General features: G+C 41.3%; 1 protein-coding gene across 1 annotated transcript; it reads right to left on the bottom strand.

The window, feature by feature from the left end:
• Positions 1-4,949: 4,949 nt before the first annotated feature.
• On the bottom strand, positions 4,950-8,261 carry LOC148618688 (uncharacterized). Its single transcript, XM_088576865.1, has one exon. The coding sequence runs from the start codon at positions 8,259-8,261 to the stop codon at positions 4,950-4,952; it is 3,312 nt and encodes a 1,103-aa protein (XP_088432991.1).
• Between the last annotated feature and the right edge of the window lie 15,129 nt (positions 8,262-23,390).

Genomic DNA, 23,390 nt, shown 5'->3' with positions numbered 1-23,390 from the left:
GACAACCTCGAATTGGAGATCGTCTCCATGATGGGGAAGATCAGGGAAAGTATGGCTAGTTATATGGACGAAGGGAGTGGATGGACTTAAAGCAGCATCGATAAGCTAGAAATCCATCTCGACCAATTCAAGCCACTCAAGGGGGGTTCCTTCATACCAACCCCATCAGCACTTGCGAAAAAGAAGACGATCATCAATGTGGAAAAAGAGGACGATCACAGCTTCCAGTGGGCGATTCTCTCAGCCCTGCATCACGAGGAGGTGGATCAGAAGAATACCAACCGGGCGAACCAATACGCGAAATGGGAGGACGAGCTAAAATTCAAAGGCATCAATCCCGGTCTCCCTCAAAGCAATCGATAAATTCGAGAGGCATCTGCCGTAGATGCTTGCGCCACTTTTCCAGGCAGGATATCCTGGACGAGCATATGGAATATTGCAGTCAGAAGGATGCCATCAGGATCGAGATGCCGGAAGAAGGATCCATCATAACCTTCCATAATCACAAGAAGCTGATGAGAGTCCCATTCGTAATCTATGCGGACTTTGAATGCTTCACGGAGAAGCTCGACACTTGCCAGCCCGACCCAACCAAGTCCTACACGAAGGCCTACCGACGGCAACGGACATCAGGTTTCTGCTATCGCGTGATGTATGCCCACGGCGAATACAAGGAATCGGTCGTCTACTGCGGGGAGGATGCGGCCAAAACAGTTCGTCCAATACATGGAGAAGGAAGTGCAGACGATCAGCAAGATATGCTAGGAGAAGAAGCCGATGGTGATGAGCGACGAGGATAAGCATAGCTTCACATCAAGCTCGAACTGCTACATTTGCGGGGATAAATTGGGATGGGATAAGGTACGGGATCACTACCATGTCACCGGGAAATATCGCGGCTTCCAGCTTCCGAAGCACTTGTGCAAATTCGTGCCCAACTCGCTGGAAAATCTAGCCAAGAATCTTACGCCCGATAAATTCAAGGCGGTTTGGGAATGCTCGATCCTGCCCACATCTTCACGTTCCCCGGGCTAGCCTACGACGCCGCCCTCAAAACCACCGGGGTCAGATTGGAGCTGCTCTCCGATCCGGATATGCTGATGGTGTTCGAGAGGGCAACCAGAGGAGGCCACGGCAAGGCTACCAATCCCTACATGGCCGACTACGTTAGCTCCCAGCCCACCAAATATCTCACCTATCTCTATGCCAACAACCTCTACGGTTGGGCGATGGCGCAGCCCCTTCCCGCGGGAGATTTCGAGTGGATGGAGCCGGAGGAGGTCGACGAGATTCTTAAGTATCCCGACGACCACGAACATGGCGCCATGGTAGAATGCGTCCTCAATACCCGCAGGATCTTCACGACGCCCATAATGACTACCCTCTCGCGCCCGAGAACGTGGAGATCAGCAAGGTGCGCAAGCTCGTACCTCATCTAGACAAGCGTGAAAAATATGCTCTCCACTATCGAAATCTCAAGTAATCTTCACCGAGAATCTGGCAGCCGTCCATATGAAGAAGACCAAGCTGAAGTTCGATAAGCCCGTCTACCTGGATCGTGCATCTTGGATATTTCGAAGCTCCTGAAGTACGACTTCCACTACGATTTCGTGAAGAAGACGTACGGCAACAAAGCCCGCCTGCTTTTCACCAACACTGACATGATATCGCGCCACACGTTCAGGAAAAATTCGATACATCCAACTACCCGACGGAGCATCCCCCGGCGTGAATAAGAAGATCAGCGGAATGTTCAAGGACGAATGCGGCGGCAAGGCCATGACCGAATTCATGGGGCTCCGAGTGAAGCTATACGCCTTCAAGATGGACGACGGTAAATCCAACAAGAAGGCGAAGGGCGTCACCAAGAGCGTCATCAAGCGCAGCATCGCCTTCGAGGACTACAAACGATGCCTCGACACCCAGCAGGAGATCCACCGACCGATGAATGTTATCCCACCAGATCTACGCCGAGCAGAACAACAAGATACATGTAGATCTCTCGGCCAAGTACGATAAGCGCCACATCCACCCAGACGGCATCAGCACCCTCGCCACGGACACTACCGAATCACCCACGGCTGAGGTGGTCGCCCTCACCCCTCCCCCCCTCCCTCCACTTGACAGACTCTGACTGGTGCGGATGCCCATCTCTCTTCTCCTACATTTAGTAGACTCTGACGGGTGTAGATGCCCATCCCTCCCTAGATAAATGAGCAGCATACGCGTGCACGGCATCCTCCTCACCACAAGCCCTTCTCCAACGTAGAGCTCGAGGAAGCTGCCACGGCCCTACGCATCCCTCGATTCAGAGGAGTATTCATGCGCGATGCTCTACCACCCGACCCCAACCCACCGAGTACGCGATGGCCCCGCCACGCACTGGACGTGCTGGCATAAGCGTGGAGGACTCAGTCTACTTCGACCCTTACGGCCTACTCCCACCCGATGAGATGGTCAACTATCTGCGGCCGGAGATTCGATATAATACCGATGAGCTGCAGCGGCGAGGAGACGTAGTCTGCGGGCACTTTTGCTTGCACGTACTGAAGCTCCTATCGGAAGGTCAGAAGCTCGAGGAGGTGATCTTCGGATATAGATAAATGCATAAGTTTGGATCTCACGAATCTGGCGAATGCTTCAGGATCACGATATGAACGATAATCGGATCACCAGCCTCGGTTTGCCCCGAGACAGCTCAGACGCCGTGACAAAGCGATGGGTCAACCAACAGTTGAAAGATGGTATGAAAGACATCGACGAGCTAGATTCGGAATGTAAGCAGATCCAGATGACCATCAAGCGGATGCAGAGGGAGTATGACGTATCGATCAAAGACCTTACCGAAAAGCTAATCGCCGTAGAAGATGAGTCGATAAGTCAGATTGCGTCTCGACCATCGGTGACAAGGTGAATGCGGACCTAGACATGCAAAAGTATCACCTGCTAAATCTCCCACTTCCCCAGATCGACAACGAACCTATCACCAAAGCCCTTTACGATCGCCTGCTGGCGGATCTGGACGCATTAAGGGTCTTTGTCGAACTGAAGCATACATAGTCAAAAACTTTCCGGTCTCCCTTGATCGAGACCTGAAAGCTTGCTTGGGATCATTGCAAGTCTGACTCCTTGATCCAGGAGTTGAATTCTTTGGGGTAGCCTCTCCACTTGACGTAGATTTCCTTCACCCCTCCCCGGGTCCGCCGGCGCAAGACTTTCTCGATGCGATAGATATCCTGGTCAGTGCGCTGGAGCTCGGGCTCCTAAAAGGATCCCAGGAATTCCTCATCCTCATAGTCTTTGAGACGATAGGTGGGCGGTTGAGTACTCAAGGCCTGGGCGATGGTAAAGACCTCAGTTCAGCGCGGAGTATATCCCTTCTCGAAGGTGTCCTTCTTCCTGGTGATCCGGACCTTATCGCCCACGTCGAATCGCTGCGGCTGCATGGGTGGGAGGTCTCAGTAAAGATTCCAGAAGACCTTGGTCTCATGCTCTTTCTGGCTGGCAGCCTTAGGGGTCATCTTGATAGATCGATGCTTGGTGGTATTATACTGGCGGACGAGATCGTTCAGGACGGGATGATAGGTGCGCGTGAAATTGGCCGAGAAGTACTTGAACATCCTCTCCTTCATGGTGCGATTCCAGCGCTCTACCAGGCTTGACTTCTCTTCGTTCTCGGTTGAATAGAGGTCGACATCGTGCTTCAGGAGCAGATCCTTCACCTCACGATTATAAAATTCAAGAGATACTTGAAGCCTCGGTTATCGCGGGAGAAGGAGCTCATATCTAAGGGATCGGCAGCCCAGGTGTAATCCACCCCACCTACCACCACGCGACGTTTCTGAAATTTACGTCGGACTGGCTTATGCAGCTCTTCGGCTAGCTCATCCGACCATCGTACTTTTTTCCCCCCACCCAGCCCAAATCGTGCTTTGGTACCGATGATGGGTCTGATACCACGCTCAAAGCGCTCACGTGCAGTGGGATTGGGGATGGTATCGAGGGAGGCTAGCATCGTCTTATCGCAGATCGGCCGTATCCCTGTGCTTGGCATAGCAAAGATCGTGGTGATAGGCAGCCTCATCGACTCGATTGACAGGTCTCGACCAAGATTTCGGGGTACCGTCAGCAGCCCATCTACCAGCTACTGCGGCGGGCGTTGGAGAAAGGGTTTTCGAAAGACGATATCCGCGACCTTCTCTCCATCAAGGATCGCTATCCCCACTGGAGCAGAGTGATTGCGCAGTGGAAGCGATTTAACGATTGTTTGTTCAATTATGTAATTGGGAAGCTAGACGACGACCACTATAACTTTTGTCTACGACCATGATTTCGATTAAAAACGATCTTTCTAATCCTACGTTTATTTACATAATATATACATTCACATATTTGAATATAATGTTTACCGATCGAACTCTGACTTCTAACTGACCATAATTATGTGCCGAATCTGAACAAATAAACCCAATTAACCTAAATGTAACTCCCCAAATTACCAATTTGAACTTTTACATTCTCATTGTCTGTCTGATACAGATCATTAAATATGTTAAACAGCTGACCGCTATCAAAATAATTAATTAGTTCCAAGTACTGGATGACCAGACAAACAACGACTATCTTATATTAACTAGATTAAGGTTACAATTCGATTTCTATGTAAAATTATCAATGAAAATTAAAAGTGAAAAGAAATAAAACTAATTAAAAAAAAACGTTATCTAAAAACATATGAAAATTGAAGTCAAAAAATATAATTGTCTTCTAAACATTCTCCCCTTCTTGATTGAGCATAGCCAATCAACAACAACAAAAAAAATAAAAAAATAAAACGAAATAAATGAAAATATTCGATAGTCTATAATTCATAACTATAGCGATAGTCCATGTAAACGGAGAAAATTAAAGTCACTGCTTCTTGATAGTTATTGCACGTTAAATTTAAGTCAATTAACTTCCAACGGGCACAGTTTGGTAATTGGTCGTACTAAAACAGTTTGTCCAAGTCTAATTTTGGCGACTCGAACATGATTGTCCTTTCCTGAGTACACCTCGATGATTCTGCCTAACGGCCAATGTCCTCGTGGAAGATTGGGATTCATTACAAGCACAATGTCATTGGGTTTCAAGTCCTTTTCAGTTTCAGTCCATTTATGTCTTCTATTTAGTACTGGTAGCCACTCTTTAATCCATCTTTGCCAGAAATGTCTAACTAATTCCTGGATTCGACGCCATCGTTTACGTGGGTTAAAGTCAGTTGTATCAACGGTCTCTGGTGCAAACGCTCCTCCGATTTGTCCATGTAGGAAATGGTTAGGCGTTAACGGTAAGTCATCTCTGGAATCTGCCGACTGGTATGTAAGCGGACGCGAATTAATGACTGCTTCGGCACCGATAAATGCAGTTAACAACTCTTCGTCAGTAATGTCCGCATTTCCTAATATGGAATAAATTGCGTTCTTTGCGGCTTTTATCATCGTTTCATGTACGCCTCCAAAGTGAGGCGCGAGAGGAGGATTGAAATGCCACTTCACACCTCTATTCGACGTATTGTCACATATTTTGTCTTTATCTAATAGTGAAACTAGTTCCTGTAATTCCTTGTTTGCACCGATAAAGTTTGTTCCATTGTCCGAAACAACTTCTTGTGGCATTCCACGTCTACTGGCCATTCTATAAAACGCATTAAGAAAAGAGTCAGTATCTAGTCCAAAAGCAACTTCCAAGTGCACGGCTCTCGATGCCAAGCACGTAAATAAACACAAATATCTCTTTTCACGTCTCTTTCCTCGACCTTGCACTGTTATAAACGGACCACCATAGTCCACTGCGATACGCGCAAATGCATGTAATGGCGTTCTGAAACGAATGTCCGGTAAAGGAGCCATTACTTGCTCTGCTGTTTTCGCCTTTCTCTTACGACACGTATAACACTCATTTTCACACTCACGTATTTCCTCTCTGGCGGATATAATCCAATATTTAGATGACATCATGGATAATATTTGATTTGTCCCGCACACATGTCTACCTTTGTCGTGGTAGTATTTCACGATTAGTCTTGTCACGCGATTTTTCCTCGGAAGTATTATAGGATACCTAGTGTCATACGGCAAGAAATCTGCATGTTCAAGACGCCCGTCACATCTAAGTAGTCCATATTCATCGATTTTCGGTTTTAAACTTAGAAGTTTACTGCCCGACGGTAACTGTTTTTCTTTCATAATTGAATTATAATCCTCTAGAAATTCACATCTCTGCGCGTCGCGCACGATTTGAGTATCTGCCTCTTCAATTTCATCTACACTAAGTCCACCTTTTCTACGCAAGTCACGCGTAAGTCTACAATTTTCAACGAATCTGTTAACCCATGAACGAACACGAATGAGTCTCAACCAGCTCGAATAATGTTCTGGATTTAAACACCAATCCTTCTCCGATACAAACACAATTTTCATTGTAAATATTTCACTGTCCTTGACAGTCTCTAATTTAGCACCCGATTTAGCGCTTTTAACTTCTTTGTCGCACGATAGTCCTTTGTTAATACGACATTCAGGCCAGTCACATTCTTGTTTTGATAGAAAGTCTGGACCTTCCCACCATATAATGTCCGATTTCAGCTGAATAACAGTCCTGCCTCTCGATACCAGATCCGCGGGGTTTTCTTTCGTTGGTACGTAGCGCCACTGTGTTGGACTCGAAGCCATGTGTATCTCTCCAATGCGGTTCGCGATAAACGGCTTGAAGTCTCTGCTTCGACCACGTATCCACCATAAAACATCCATAGAATCTGACCAAAACACAAGTTGTTCCGTCGGTATTCTAAGCGGCTCCGCCATGGAAAGTGCAAGTTTTAATCCTAAAACAGCAGCCATCAACTCTAATCTCGGAATACTAACTGCAATAATTGGTGCAACTTTCGATTTCGATGCAATAATCCTTGTCGAAATTAATCCACTCATATACTCGATTCTCATATACGAAACGGCACCATATCCTTCTTCAGACGAATCAACGAATGTATGAATATTAGTATGAATAATTTCCTCATTTTGATCCACAACTTGTAAACACCTTTGAACTTTGATTTGATTCAAATCATTTAGCTCTTTAAACCAAGATTTTGCTTTACATATTAAATTTTCATCTAGTAAATTATCCCAATTATATCCAGTTAACCACATTTCTTGAAGCAACATTTTAGCTCTCACTATATACGGCGAAATAAATCCAAGAGGATCGAATAACATAGCCACTTTTCTCAAGAAATTTCGCTTTCTGTACACAAAGTCCTCGCCTGGAGGATTCGCTTTGAATGTGAATAAATCTACATTCGCTTTCCACATAATTCCCAAGGTTTTCACAGTAGGCAAACTACCATCATCAAGATTAACGTCGGACGCGCGATCTTCCTTCGGAATAAAATCTAACACTGCCTCTGAATTTGATAACCATTTGCGTGCGTACATTCCAGCTTTCCACCATAAATCAGACAATTGATTATACAATAATATTCCCTCATGTTCATTCATTACTGAATCCATGCTATCATCCATGTAAGTCGAATGAAGTACTGTTTCCGCAGCTCGCGGATGCGACGCTTTCATGCACTCAGCATGCTTCTGCACAACATATTGGGCCTGAAATGGCGAAGAATTAACTCCGAAGACAACACTATTGAATTCATATTCATCCGGTTCTCGATTTAATTCCATTGAGCGCCACAAAAACCTGTGAAATGGCCTATCAACCGGAGCTATATTTATCCTCAGATACATTTCAGCAATATCACAAACTAACGCAACTGGATTCTTTCTAAATCGCAATAGAACACCAAATAAATCCCTCTGTAATTTTAGACCTTGATGAATGACACTATTTAACGATGCATTTTCACACTTTGCAGACGCGTCGAATACGATCCTTGTCTTTGTAGTTTCCTTGTCTGGTCTTACAACTGGAAAGTGCGGTAAATACCATTTTCCCGATTTCGGCACCTCTTCTTCAGCTGGCACTTTACGGACGTAACCTTTGTCAAGATACTTTTCAATAGTTTTAACGTAATCGTTCTTCACAGTCGCATCCTTAATTAACCTCTTCTCAGTATTCTCAAGTCTGCGATAAGCCATATTATAATTGTCCGGTAAATTAGCAGGGTCACTCTTCCAAGGCAAGGCTACTTCATAGCGACCATCTTTGAAACACATTGATTGTTCAACGATTTTGACAGCTTGTTTATCTTCGGCACTTAACATCTCATTCTTATCGATAGGTTTGACGTGTCCAATGTCCCAGAATTTCTTTAACAATAAATCGTATTCATTTGATTCATTGATACTTCCGACGAAGTATGTGTAATTTTAATGTGTCAGATTGTCATCAGTGTCTGGATTCCCAATACATGTCCATCCAAGGGGAGTTAATCTTGCTATCGGCTCGCCTGGTTTACCACGAATATCCTTGTACGAATAATGTAAATCGGCATAATCCAAACCAATTAACATATCAACTTTAGGCTTCGAACCTATGTCCGGAAACTGTATGCCTTTCAAATGTTCCCACTTAGAACTGTGCTGTCGCCAATCTATGGGTTTCATATTCCCGGTCACCTTGTTTGTCGTGAAAGCTACGATTCGATTTCTTGTTCTGCCATTCACACTTTCAATTTCGAATTCAACTGGCATTGTTTCAAACGATTCACATTCATCATTTAAAACATTTACTGTCATAGTTTGTAACTGTCCATGGAGACCTAACTCTGCGGCTACATCCGAATTAATATAAGTCTTTGTACTAGCATCATCGAGTAGTGCGTTCACTTTCAACTTTCGATTACCACTTCTGACAATTACTGGTACAGTTCTTAAAATTACATTATTTACCTTTTCTCGGTCTTTAGCGATCATCGTTCTGTTTTGACGCTCCCCTTCAGTGTTCGGCTCTGTAACACTTTTGAATATTTCTGAATGTCTGTGCACATTGTTACTGTCCACTCGCCTGCGTTGATTAAAATTGTTAATCCTTTCATAATGTAACATTCTATTATGAAGCTCCCTACAACCATCGATTCCACACGTTCTACTTCTTGGACACCTTTGTCCGAGGTGATTATCTCCTAAACAACGATAGCAAAGTTTATGCTCCTTTGCAACATTCCACCTTTTTTGCAAATCCATTCTTTTGAACATTTCGCAGTTCCACACACCATGCGGCTCATTACATACTTTACATAGTCGTCTACGAGCATTTCTATCTGTGTTTTCAGTGTTACTGACGAAAGTTCTGTTTGTACCCGGTCTCGGACGCCTGACGTCATTGTTGTACAAGTTGTCTAATCCTCGGATAGTTTCGCTCGCGATAGTTTGGAATTCCGCTTCCTGAATTATCCACTCCCTTAACGATTCGACTGATTCCGGTCTCCGTTTCTCGAATACCCATCTATGGTACTGCGCAAGCATAGACTCGGGTAACTTTTGCTGTAATTTATTGTATAACGATCCATTACCAAGTTCTTCACTACGACCGGCATCCCTTAGATTCACAACAGTTACGTCAATTAAATCTGCGAATTTGTCAATGTCTCTTGAATTTCCCACTCGAATTGGTTTGAAAGTTTCTAACTCTTCTATATAACGTGCGATCTGTCGTCGTTTACCTCCATATTTACGCTCCAATCTGTCTTTTGCAGCCACGTACGCTGATTCCGAATATCCAAGATTTTCAACCACTTTTAATGCTTCTCCTGATAAGTATTGTCTTAACTGTAAAAGTTTATATTCAGGTGTAGCCGGCGCTTTGTCCACACACGACATGAAGGCGGCCCTCCATGCTTCATAACTTCGTTTGTCACCCGAAAATATTGGAATCGCAATTCGTTTCAACTGCTTCCACATGTCATTTCCGATTTCGATACGATTGTCACTTTGAACTTCAACTGGTATGTCACGATTAATCCGATCTGGTAATTGTCCAATGTCATCTTTAATTTCACGTCTATCGCCACTATCGTCGGTAACTGGAACATTTTGTCTATCTATTTCTTCTCTATAGTTCGATGCACGCGATGGAACACTAGAACTGTCTTTTGTACTTATCAAAAAGTTTTGACATTCATTTATCGCTTCAGAAAATTCTGATTCCATTTGTTCTAGTTCATTAGCTGTTTTCCGTACATTTAATATTTCGTTTCTCTTCTTATATTCGTCATATAATAATTGCATAATGTTCATAGCATTTTCTTCTGCATCTGTTAGTTTTTGTCTTATTTCTTTGATGATATCACGATCTGGAATTTCGCCCGGTTCATCGATTAACTGGAGAAGGTTATATCTCAATTTTGTGAAGGCCGATTTAGCTTTTGCCTTGTCCTTTTTAATATCCTCGATTTTTTCGTTTTGTTAGTCGATCATTGTCTCTTCCATTTTTTCGTTTCTAAGATCTAGCTCCCAATTGCTCATTTTCGATTAACGATCACTAAATGTCAATATTAATTCCGATTATGAATTATAATTTCGATACGATTTCGATAAGTCCGTTTTGTCCATATTAACCACGCTCTGCTACCAGAAAATGGAGCAGAGTGATTGCGCAGTGGAAGCGATTTAACGATTGTTTGTTCAATTATGTAATTGGGAAGCTAGACGACGAGCACTATAACTTTTGTCTACGACCATGATTTCGATTAAAAACGATCTTTCTAATCCTACGTTTATTTACATAATATATACATTCACATATTTGAATACAATGTTTACCGATCGAACTCTGACTTCTAACTGACCATAATTATGTGCCGAATCTGAACAAATAAACCCAATTAACCTAAATGTAACTCCCCAAATTACCAATTTGAACTTTTACCTTCTCATTGTCTGTCTGATACAGATCATTAAATATGTTAAACAGCTGACCGCTATCAAAATAATTAATTAGTTCCAAGTACTGGATGACCAGACAAACAACGACTATCTTATCTTAACTAGATCAAGGTTACAATTCGATTTCTATGTAAAATTATCAATGAAAATTAAAAGTGAAAAGAAATAAAACTAATTAAAAAAAAACGTTATCTAAAAACATATGAAAATTGAAGTCAAAAAATATAATTGTCTTCTAAACACCCACTCTTTAGTCGACGTAGTGGATGTGATGAAGCCACCCTTCCAGCGGTATCGAACCTTTCTTCTTCGGACAGATGAGTGACGTGCCCGATCCTCGAGAGCTCGACCCCACCCGCAAAAACCTCATGGTCTTCGACGACTTGATGCTAAGCGAGCAGAACAAGTGCGAAGACTACTACGTGTGTGGTCGCCATAGTAACGTGGACCTCTGCCAAAATTACTTCAAACTGCCGCGGCAATCCATCCATGAGAATGGTAATTTCATCTGCCTCTTCGAGCAAGCCAGCACCAGTAGGAGCGTGTGCTTATTCACTACGAAATCCTGGGGTATGGCTGCAGTAGATGCGGTGTCAAAAGGTACGCTCAGCGCCTCGATGAGCAGGATTTCGAAGGAAGAACCTATAATTCCCACTCCCGCCATAAACCTAATCAACCGCCAGGACCCCAGTGCTGCATTAAGACCGTCCGCGGCCATCAGTGCATGTACCCATCCATATCGGGCAGTGATAAATGTAAGAGGCACTCGAAGCTTTTCCCTGAGGCATGCTACCGGTGTGGTGCTAAGATTGCCCGCGGCAAAGCTTTGCACCGTATCCACAAGGAGACTATATACATACCCAAATTCACCACCCTCTGGTCGGGCGTAAAAGTGAGGATGGTGGGGGAGTACGATCTGCTCAAGCGCTTGATAGGGACTTGCAGGAGACCAAGCGCAGCATCCAGGCTAGCGATGTGCAGCGCCGCCTAGATAGGATCGGACTCAGCTGCGACCTCTCCAAGATATTCAAGCTCGTGGTTGAGACGCAAAAGGATACCGCCTCCCAAATCACCAAAATGATCGAAGATATCCCACTCGCTCTACCCGTCCCGGTGCCTACCGCCGAGGACGACGACGACCCACTACCCATCGATCAAGCACTGCGAACCAACCTCGGTCCGCGAGCAACCCACTATCTTCAGCTCAGTATGACTCCCCAGGCCGACCATACCTTTGGATTGTGAGTGGAAGACGGTGCCATTATGATTTGAAGTCTGCCAGTCACCTTCGATGGAGACGATATCTTCGTCGATGGCGAGCGCTATAAGGGTACCCCCGGTCAATGGGAGCTCATTGTCATAAAGCATCCCGGAGAATTCGAGGTGGAGGATCTGCATACGTATGGTGATATCCTACGGGCATCCCATGCCATGTATCGAGGCAACTCTTCACTCTCACAGACCCCGAAGGCCAGCAAAAGCAGGAAATGGAAGGAGATCGTCTCGTACCTCTATAAGCAGGATAAGTATGGGAGTGGAGGATCGACCGTCTTCCTCCCCACGTGCTTCCACCAATTGCTGGACCGTCTCGATCTTTGCGCTGCCGCCTACCCGGCTGGAAATAATGGGGTACGCAACGAAATTGTGGCCATCCTCGACGTCATGAGGAAGTCCGGTCATATCAGCAGGCATGAGTACGAGAAGCTGCATCGAAAGCTCCTCTAAATAAACTTACGATGCCTTTAGTAGTGAATCACGGTTATCGCCGAAGGTATGCCGTTGGCGGGCGAGGCCTTTCGATACCATCACCAATCTTGCGGGGCGGGTGCTTACCTCCTCCACCGCCAAGACGTTGAGTACCAAAGCTGTGAGCGCCGCCTCCAATGCAGCCCTGAAAGGCGTTGAGAAAGGTGCGACCAAGGCGGTGGACCACAACGTCCGTCGAGTGACCCGCAAGAAGACTCCTCCAGCACCATCCACCAAGTCCAAGAGGACTTCGCAGCAGCAGACCCGTCTCAATAATCTTATCTCGGGCGGGGGCATCACACCATCCACGACTTCGTCCAGCGCTATAGATAAATATATGATGGCCGATATGCTCACTATCACCGAAGGACTGACTTTTGATGAAAGTCTCCAGGAGTATCAGGTTCATGAATACGAACCTCAAGCCGGGGCGCAGCTAAATAATGCCGGCGCAGTGATACGCATCAATATCGAGACCCAGGATCTCTTCCTCCATCCAGCCCCGTGCAGGTCCGGGTGTTAAAAGAATAGGCCTACAGCAGCGCTAAGCTTGTCGTAAATAAAGGCGAATAAATAGTGCTCAGAACCCTAGCCGGGGTTAGGGCGCTTTGCCCACAGAGCAACTGGGATGTGTGCCCCAGGTGGTTAAATGGGGTACCCCTGGCGTGTTACATGCTGGGGTTGTCAGGCTATAATACGGAAAACCTGACCGCAAACCATAGTGGTGCACCGTGTTGGGAAAGATGCCACATTCCTCGCACGTTAAAGAACCCTACTGTGGTATTCTCCCGGAGTAGGAACCATAGCTTCTGCCACAGGAGGCTAAATTGCCCGACCCTACCCACCCCTCCCTATTTCCAGTGGCACTCAAAATTTGTCGACCCCATTATCCTTGTGTCCCATCCCTTTTTCATTTCATCATCATTTCATGTTCATTTTATCATCAATTTCATGTTCATCGTCTGAATATAGCTGAAATATTGCTGCTCGGAGTTCAACAAACAAACAAACAAACATATACCACAGGACAGGCTGCATCTGTAACACCCCCCCCCCCCTAATATTAATATATGACATGAATTTTTAATGCAGTTAGCATGTACTCGTTGTATATGACTCAATCCCGCCGAAAGCTATCTCTTGATGAAGGCCGACTTCATAAGAATGATGGTACCGTTTATGGCGAGGTCGATCTTGTATCGCTAGTCCATAACGGTGCCATGTATCTCTTTCGTTGCATCAGCTACCGACTCTCCGCAGATCGACCACCTCAACGACCCCGGCATCGCCAGGGTCTACAAGGAGGCTGCCGAATTCCGCAAAAAATTCTAAAGCATGGAAAGTCTGCTGAGCAATGGCGGTATCAATCCCTCTGACTTCATCGATCTTTATCCCCTATTCGTCATTGACATGAGCCATCAGTCCGAGCGGTTGAAAGAGTCGACGGTGGATATCCAGATCCCTGCCAATACCCAAGCCTTCGCCCTGGTCATCTCCGATCGAATCCTCCAATTCGAATTAGATGGCCAGAAGATGAGCGTCGTCTTCTGAGTAAGGTTAGATAAATGGACGCTTCACTTTTGCTGAAAATCATCACCAATACCGAACCCAAGCATGGGTTTTCCTTCATCGTCTCTGGGAACGATAGCCAGATCTTGACTCGCTTCAACCCAACCCTCCAAGTCCGAAGCAGGTGAGGCATAACATGCAGAAAGAAGGTGGATTCCTCCCCATGCTCGCAGGTCTCGCCTCTGCTGCGCTACCCGTGCTAGCCAAAACCGAGCTACCTGCTTTTGGCGTGGGTACATTGAGCGGTTTGGATAGTGCAGCCATCCAAAAGGCTGTGGGTTCTGGATAGTACCTCAAGAAGGGTGGAAAAGTGTGCTGCGTGAAACCTTGACTCTGTGAAGCAATCCTATAGGGAAGCTAGGATTGAATCGATCGAGCGAGAGCTCAAATCCAAAATGCATAAGTATGTCCAACTAGCAAAAACCTATGAACGAGTGGATAAAGCGGTGTCTTTTGCTCTGGGTGCATGTGCCGTACTCAACGCCATTTGCACCACCGACACCCTCAGCACCGCCGCCACGGGGATTGGCGCTGTGGCATGCATTTCGTTAAGCTCACTAGCTGTCATGAATTCCATTGCGATGGTGGTATTGACGATGCTAGTCAAGCGCATCCGCAAAAAGCGTAAAAAGTATGAAGATACCGTGAGTATCGTCAGATCCTACCAATCCAAGATCAAAGATGCAGTGAGCAAAGCCCTGGAGGATGATGATAACGGTGAATATGAATTTGCAGGGGTTTTGAAATGTCTTGGCTTCTACTACGACGAAAAGCAGCAGCTGCGAAAACCTTCCACCACCACTTTTAGTGAAGACCTTACTACGCATGCGCCATAGGGAGGATTCTTCCAAACGCGCCTCGCTCGACTACGCCTCGCTCCCCGCTCATTCCAGAATCCTCCAGATCAAAGTCTCATGTGACCAAAAACAAAATTTCCCCATCCAGTAATTTGGATTGGGAAATTTCGAACCTCATACCCCTAGCCCTCGGTTATATTTTTTACTTCCTCACCAGGTCGTAGGAGAGGTATTCCTGTTTGGACTTTTTGCTCACTTTGAATCCCGTGCTCTGAACGTATGCTCCTTGCAAGGGATCTTTTTCTTTGTTGAGCGTAGGGCAAGCCCATACTTTGGTGCTCTCTCCTTGTCTGCCCTTCAAGGTGAGGATCTTTGACTTACCAAACTTTCCATCCACCTCTATCACCTCCATAATCTTGCAGATTACCCCGATGGGTAAGTCCTTCCATTTCAGAGCTTCCTGACTCTGCTCTTCAACCTTTTTCTGGAAGACATCTTCACTGATGACGTTTGAGGGAGCGAAGGTGGATTCAAAACCCCGATTTGGGAGGATGACAGTTTGTATGAGCAAGCATTTCTAACAACCATAACCGTACTAACACAATGTAAGAAATATAATCATTCATATACAGGACATTAAATTTAAATCTTATAAATATTGACAAGCAAGAAAACATGTTGACAAATTTTGTAATAAATTAATATACCTGAACTTGAAAGTTGGATGGTAGTGTTCGTGGTTCTCACTCCAGTTTTTTTATTCATCAACGCAGCTAAGAGCTACACACTGATTAAAAATGCTATGACTTGGTAGAATCTTGTAAAAATACGAACAATTACTTTTCGTCAATCCTGCTTATTTCACATTAAGCCTAATTCAAATTTAGAGGAGACAATCAAAATTGCAACAATCGATGATTCGAAGGTTATGTTGAATAACGTCTGAAATACCGAAAGGCGACGAATTAAAGCCAAAGGCTGTAGAAACAAATTACACAAGGAATTTATACAAGCTAGTAAGCTTTTTGACAAGGCTTGTCAGAGTGCCGAGCGCCGTCACTGGTACAAAATTCAAGAGGATATAGTCAATTTAGAAGACAACCCAAGAGAATTTTGGAGAAAGATTGGATAAATAGGTGTCGGAAATGTATGACAAAATATTTCTATGGATGTTCGTCTTGAAAACGGCATCATCAATTCGGACCCGGATTTCCTTATTAATAAATTAAAAGTAATGTTGAAAATGTCTGACATGTAATTTGAATTGTACATCTAATGCAAATGTGGTTAGTAGTGAAAACCTCGTCGTTGATGATTTTCTTGATTGTAAAATAACTATATGAAGTTGACAACGTAGTAAGAAACGCAATATGAGGTAAAGCTCTGGGTTATGACGAGCTCCCCTGACTTGTGAGACATTGCTTTTAAATATAACGTTATGTAGATATACATTGTAAAATTCTTGGTGTTTTATTATCTCTTAATCATTGAAAATGCACTAAAATGCAACAATTTTTTCAAAACATTTTTTAAATTCTATACATGTGATCTTTACATGTTACCCAATTCCCAATGCCTACAATGAACGATTAAACTTAAATTACTTATCAAATTAAAGTGTATTGGGGTCGACTGATCTTTGACTTCTCCTGTAAGTAATGCATAATAGCAGAAAAACTCTACCACTTTACAGTTTGAAAAGAATAATATCCAAAGAGTACATTAATTTAACTTTCTATTGACATATAATATAGCCGTATACCCTCTAGGCCCATTAAACTCGAAAACTAAAGCACCTTTTTAAGCCGCAATATTGTTAGCGACTTCTTGCACTCGTAATTCCAGTATTTAATATTCGCATATGATTTGCATAAATATGTATGTATCCCACGTAATGCTGCAGATCCTCGCCGTGTTTACCGCCATAGCGTCATAGTTCTAGCTTCATACTAGATGAAAATGGACCTCTTAAGTATCATACACGTGTTCTACGTGTGTTTCTTGCTTGTTCGAGAACGGGAAGTTTACATGACATGATCGGTTAGCTTTGTCCAGTTTCCAATTCAGGCACTGAGGCGCGTTACAAGTCTATATAGGTCTTACACATTAGCACGCCACAATATTTATGAATATTCATTGCCAGCTGCATAAACTGGTACCCTGGGCAATATCATAAGCGAGCCAAAGATCGCTATAACACACCTCTTTTAAAACATATCATACGCATGCCCGTAGCCAGGAATGTTCAAGGGGGGGGGGTACGTTGACTCGGGGCACGACCTTCACGGCCGGGGGTCTGGGAAGCTCTGGGGTATTTGGTGCAAAATCCTACAATCTAGCCGTTTCCTGGCACTGTTTTTGTATTTGAGAAAGTCCTATTTTTTAACCAATTTTTTAAAGATCGACATAATTTTCAATTTCTTTTACATCTGTATACTTTTACTTCAAAGTTTTAAGCAAATCAACATAGCAAAAAAAGTCAAAATTTTCAAATATGTAAGGCATTAATGATATACTATTAAACATGGATTAAAAAAAACAATAATACAACAATATACATTTTTGTAACTTTATTTATTATTCATAATGTAATGCAAATGAGTAAATACAGTATATTTTATTCCAACATCATCTTCTAAGCTTATGAATTAGGGATTACTTCAGATTTCCTTTAATGTGTGTAAAGTGTGTTTGAATTACAGAATTTTCTGTTCACCAAAAACTAATATGATTTAAAAATCTGGTGAGGGGAGTTTAAATAATTTTACTTCAATATTTTAAGGCGTGTGGGGGTTAAAACTCCATACACTTGCTTTTTACAAGCTTAAAAGTGAACCTCAACTATAACAATCCATAATCATGTTAAACTAAAATTTTACTGTTTAAAATTATAAGCAATCTATACAACAAAAAGGGTTTTGAGCTACAAGAATAGTTTCCCATTATCATAGAAAATGGTCAATTCTCATTTTAAAGTTTAAACAGTATTCTATAATGACCCCTAATATAGTTGTTTAATGCAAAAGTTACATAATTACCCTTCTTTAACATATACAGACAAATGATAGTAATACTAATGAAAGTTATGAAAAAATAAAACTAATCACTGACATTTGTACCTTCAAATGTATCATGTAATGCTTGTATGTTTCAGTATGCTATGTACTTTATAGCTTACATATTTAACTTTATTTTTGATTAAAAGCTTTAAAGAACCTTTAAAATATATATTATAATAATTCTACACTTGACTCAGTGATATTGTTTGCATTAAATTACTGCCGAATAAGTTTTTTTACCCTGGAGGTAGTTCCCAATTTGAAATCAAAGTACTCATGTACTGAATCAATTTATATCGATCGTTTGAATTTTCACGCCGCAAATAACAGTCAAATTGCAAAAATTGGGCGTGATGAAAGGAAATACAGATCGAATTCAAATGTATCTAAACATAAGCTTATTGTTGTAAATGGTTGATATAGAACTCTTTGATTAATTCTTAAATTCACCATTCAGATTACGAAGGTCATTACCAGAAACACACACCAAATCTATAACGCATCGTAGCAGTGCGCCAGTTTGCGTAATATATTCAGGTTTGATGTCGGTTTATATGAAACACTTAAATGAATGAACATAACACTCTCCGATATACTGGGTAATTGAACAACAAACTACTCTTTTGGCTTTTCCCAGTTTCTAAATTTTCAAAACAAAATTCAATTTATCGACCTCCAGGTCGAAACTGTCTGACAAATTATTCAAAATTCAGCCGCCACAATCATTGATATAATTAATCTCCTTGGATACATGCCCCTCTCAACTAGCTATATTTCTCAGTTGAAAAGCTTATAGTTCAGGTGCAACAAGTTACCGCATAGACATCTATGTGTCATTTAAAGTGCTTAGTGTCTTAGGCGCCTAGTCCCAGACACACGTACCTAAACATAAACGCCAAAGTCTTAAAATATACTTCCAACAACTATGTCTGGTGCAGATACTAGCTATGTACTTTTAATGCCCTGGAACACCCGCACCGCTATTATCTTCACACATGACCAAAAAGCCGAACAGAATGATTATTACAAAAAGCAATATCACTAGACAACAGACCGACACCATCCCGGGAAATGCATTATCAAAATTCCTGTGCTATCATCTAAGCAATGTTTCATTTTTAATTGTCACCTCCGGGCTTCTGATGTCACGTGGCGGTAATCATAATAAAAATACAAGATACAGTGAGCGATACGTTTGAATGGTTTCGGGATTTATGCTACCCTTTTGTACAACACTTGGCCCAAAAATGAGTGGCAAATGATAGCATGGAACCCCTTCCTCTATTTTCCCCCTTTTCGTAAATATTTGGATCCGCTAGGACCTGCATGAATATATCTGATGTGACAACTTCGACATTCCTCTTTTTATTTCATTTCTATGATCAATGAATATTAATAGCCTCACAGGGTTTTCATTTCCAGATAAACATTAAAGTTTATTATGCGTCTACTTAATAAATAGACACCTTGAATATGTTGACAGTGAAAGACGGGTTGCTTAGAAATAAACAGGTACCGATAAGAGGTTAGATGTCAACTATTTTTAATTGGATCACTAAACAGCATATTAAGTTCACAGTAAAAATTGTTTATTTGGTTTGTTTATTGGCGTGAATAACGTAGAATTGAATTTGATATAATAGAAATACCTTAAAAAATGACCTATCTGCATTGAACCTAAATGGGGTATGCCAAGGGGACTATTTAACTGCGGTAGTATAGGATAATTTGCAGATGCTATCAGGCTTTATAAATATAAAGGCTCTGGCGACTACTATATCAATTCCGATCTTCGATCTAAATTGATAAAAAATATGGCTTAATTTTTTCCCAATGAGACAAATTTTCCCCAAACAATGATGGTTTGTGATAAACATGGGCCGATGCTAGTAATATGTTGCTCTGAAGAAGGAGTAGACTAGCAGCTGCTTATTACAGCATATCTTAAGTAATGGTAGAATAAAGGTCCTGGTATATTTAACAATGAGTATTAATTTGAGATGTCAAATCTTGTTGAACGTCTTATATTTTTTTTGCAATTGTAATTGAAACTCCTCCGCTGAACTTGCAACAGAAGTGATAGGATCTTAGGTGTGACAGTATTCCCTTCACACCTTTATGATTTAATGTAAGCAAGATTTTCGAATACGTTCTTAAAATTGATGAATGAAATGTTTTCCCAAAATAAGGTTTTGCGCTTCGGCAATCGACCGGAAATCGTAATGTGATATATAAAAGTAAATCAATGCCGGACGAAATCTGCACCGGAAATAATCGGCATTACTAAATCATTTTACCGATATGACCGAGCTTAACAAACCACTTGACATGAACTCCAATAAAAACGTGGGCAGTGAGTACCAGTTCATGCACTTATGGATCAACTCAATTAAAATCTTGACTTTAATAGTCAGACTTGAATCTGAATTGCGAGTTTAATAGTGCTTATTGGTTTTCAAGGGGGGGATTCGTTCGACGGGTATGATACGCATGCCTATGCGTGTTTTTTGTTTTGTTTTGTTTTGTTTTGTTTTTGTTGTTTTGTTTTTTTTTGTTGTTTTGTTTGTTTGTTTGTTTGTTTGTTTGTTTTTTGGCTTGAAGTAAAACGGGAAGTTTACATTAAAAGATAAAATGATCTGTTTCGCTGTAATTAAGTTTCTGAAATTTGAAATTTTTGTCGGTGTCCGAAAAGGAGTTTGAAGATGATTGCAGTAGTTATGCAACTGCCCGTTGGTAATGCAACTACAATCGCCGAAGATGAACAGGAAGTGATAACACAGTTAAATCATAAGTCACTACCAAACCGACATTACTACTTGTATCATAAAATGTGAAGTCAATAGAATTGAAAACTACTTCCAATACTTAAGGGAACAATTATTTTAGTACATTTTTTTAGTTAAACATTGAAGTCAATTTCATCAAAAACATTCTTTACTAATGATAGTAATATTTAAAGGGATGTAAAAAAATTTTTTAAATGCATCACAAAATAAATTCGTTAAAAACCAATCGAGTCTCCAATATCAAATATTTGTCTTTAATAATTCCACAAAAACATAGTTTTGAGTTTCATTTAATTGAGAAACAGTTTATGTAATAATAGAACGCATTTTGGAAGCACCATGTATCATCTAGGATGAATGGTGAAAGTCTAAGCCTGACGGTTTTCGAACTACAAAAGTTGACGGAAACTGATTGGTTAGAAGTTAGATAACTCATTCTAGGAATATTGATTATCCAAAAAAATAGTCTTAGTCTTAGTCTTAGTTTGATTGCATTGACGGACAGGACATTATTGTTGGCCAAGTACAAGACACACATTATGCACTTTTCAGATTGTCTCTATCTACAACGTTTTTTTTCTATTGGCACCAGAACGACAAATCAGTGTTAGGGAAGATAATTCAAAGCCCGTTCAGGTCTCACTAACCACTTCTAACGTTTCCATTACTTTACATGTTAAAAAAGTAATTTTCAAAGTTTCACTGTGAATTCCCAGGACAAATGACATCTTAAAGTTGCATACCGTTGCAAAGCTTGGAAAATAAGGCTTCCAAAATCATTATGCAAATGGTACGATGATTGTAGAAATTCTTCACAAAATTTATTTGAATAAATACTACTGAAAATCTTCATTTTTACCTGTTCTGCTAATTGACAGCATGGAGGCAAATTACTCACACATGTAAACAATATTCATACACTTTTGTAGTTAATTACATATATGATTTTGAAGTACACATTCTCAGCTTTATTTTGACTACTTTTAATCATAATAAACACAAATAATGCAATTACAATGCATATGTCTAGGTTCAGTGTGTTTTGGTACTATATAGGCGGGTAGCCATTTGACCCGGAACTGGTTAGTGAGACCTAACATGTTAATTCCATGCCAGTCCTTAACGCATAGTCCTAGTGAATCAGAAATATAGGCTTAATTGACGTAACAAAGTGTCGCATACATTTCTATCCAAATCAATTATAAGAAGAAAAATAATAATAATAATAAGTATTACAGTAAGATACCCCTCCCCCCCCCCACACTGTGGGGAACGACCTTTATAAAATTTGTTGCGAAAGCTAGAAAAGACTAACAGAGTGACATTTTAGTGTCGCACCCAAAGGGCCATGATATTGTCTTGATTTTTGCATATTCGTGAATTGGCGTAAACCAGTGTTTTTTTGTTTTTTTGTTTTTTGTTTTTGGTTTTTTGTTCTTTTTTCACTAATTTCCTAAATTAACCATTTTTTCAAGACGTTTGTGTCCTTTTTTCAATAGACGCACAATACTCACCATTTTCCATACTTTTATTCTTAGCAATTTTAATTTTTTCCCAATCTTGTGTAGAACGTGTTTTATGTGTGTTTTATTTTGCTATTCTTTTGATGCTTTGCATGTCTTGTGTGTTTGATATATAAAAATTAAGGGTAGTACAAAGGCATCACGGCATAGAAAGTGCGACCATTCGTTTATGCACAAAACAGTACATTACCACTACTTTGAGGTACAATACTCAATAACTCAAACCGGCGGTACACTTATGAATACTATCAATTAATAAGTAAGCACGTAATTCCTAATCAACAGAAAATTTGAAATAATAAATTATCTCAAATTGTGAAAGCCAAATACATGTATATGATTTATTTCATTAATGACCGAACACAAACATCCAGTCATTGTTAAAATCAAAATCTTACACTAAAAAGAAATAGAAATTATATCGATGCGCAAGCTTTTTTTTTTTTTTTGGAAAACTTATACTTGTTTTTATTTTTATTTTCAGAAGCAGTTTTAGATTTTTTTATTCTCTTACTTACAATACAACATCATGACGTGGTTGTTGTGGTTAAATATACCGTCCTCATTTATTAATAATACTTATCTATTTTTTTCTCATTTTTCCTTGGAACGTGCTAGAAGGCAGTATAATTTATAAAGGTTTGTTTGTCTAATTTTGATTATTTTCATAGGTATAGGGATTAAAGGTAAAATATTTGATAAGCAGCTTGAAAACTTCTTTGTATCCTCTTTGGTCCCTAATTCCAAAAAGTGGTTGGATTCATAAATCAACGCCAACCTTCTTTTTAGGTTTAAATGATCTTGTATATAGTGTGTAATATTGTGTCCAAGCCCGTTGTTGTGTCCAAAATGTAAGCCCCTATGTTCAGCATAATGCCTTTTGTATCATGCTACGCTCGACAAAGCTTTATTAAAACACGAAAAAGGAAATGAGCGTTATGGCCTTCCTTTAAAAATCAATATTGGTAGAGTACAAGTCAGCATCTGTTACTCTTTTCAGCGTGTTGCATTTGGAGAGCTTATTTGA

Source organism: Perna viridis, chromosome 4 (genome assembly GCF_037379345.1).
Source record: "Perna viridis isolate PV_CMFRI_1.1 ecotype Kerala chromosome 4, ASM3737934v1, whole genome shotgun sequence".
Classification (NCBI taxonomy): Eukaryota; Metazoa; Mollusca; class Bivalvia; order Mytilida; family Mytilidae; genus Perna; species Perna viridis.
Note: the sequence above shows the minus strand (reverse complement) of the source record. Positions and strands in the feature narration are given on the sequence as shown.

Excerpts from the sequence above, each read along its gene's own strand:
- LOC148618688 (XM_088576865.1), bottom strand. The coding sequence starts at position 8,261 with ATGTTAAGTGCCGAAGATAAACAAGCTGTCAAAATCGTTGAACAATCA.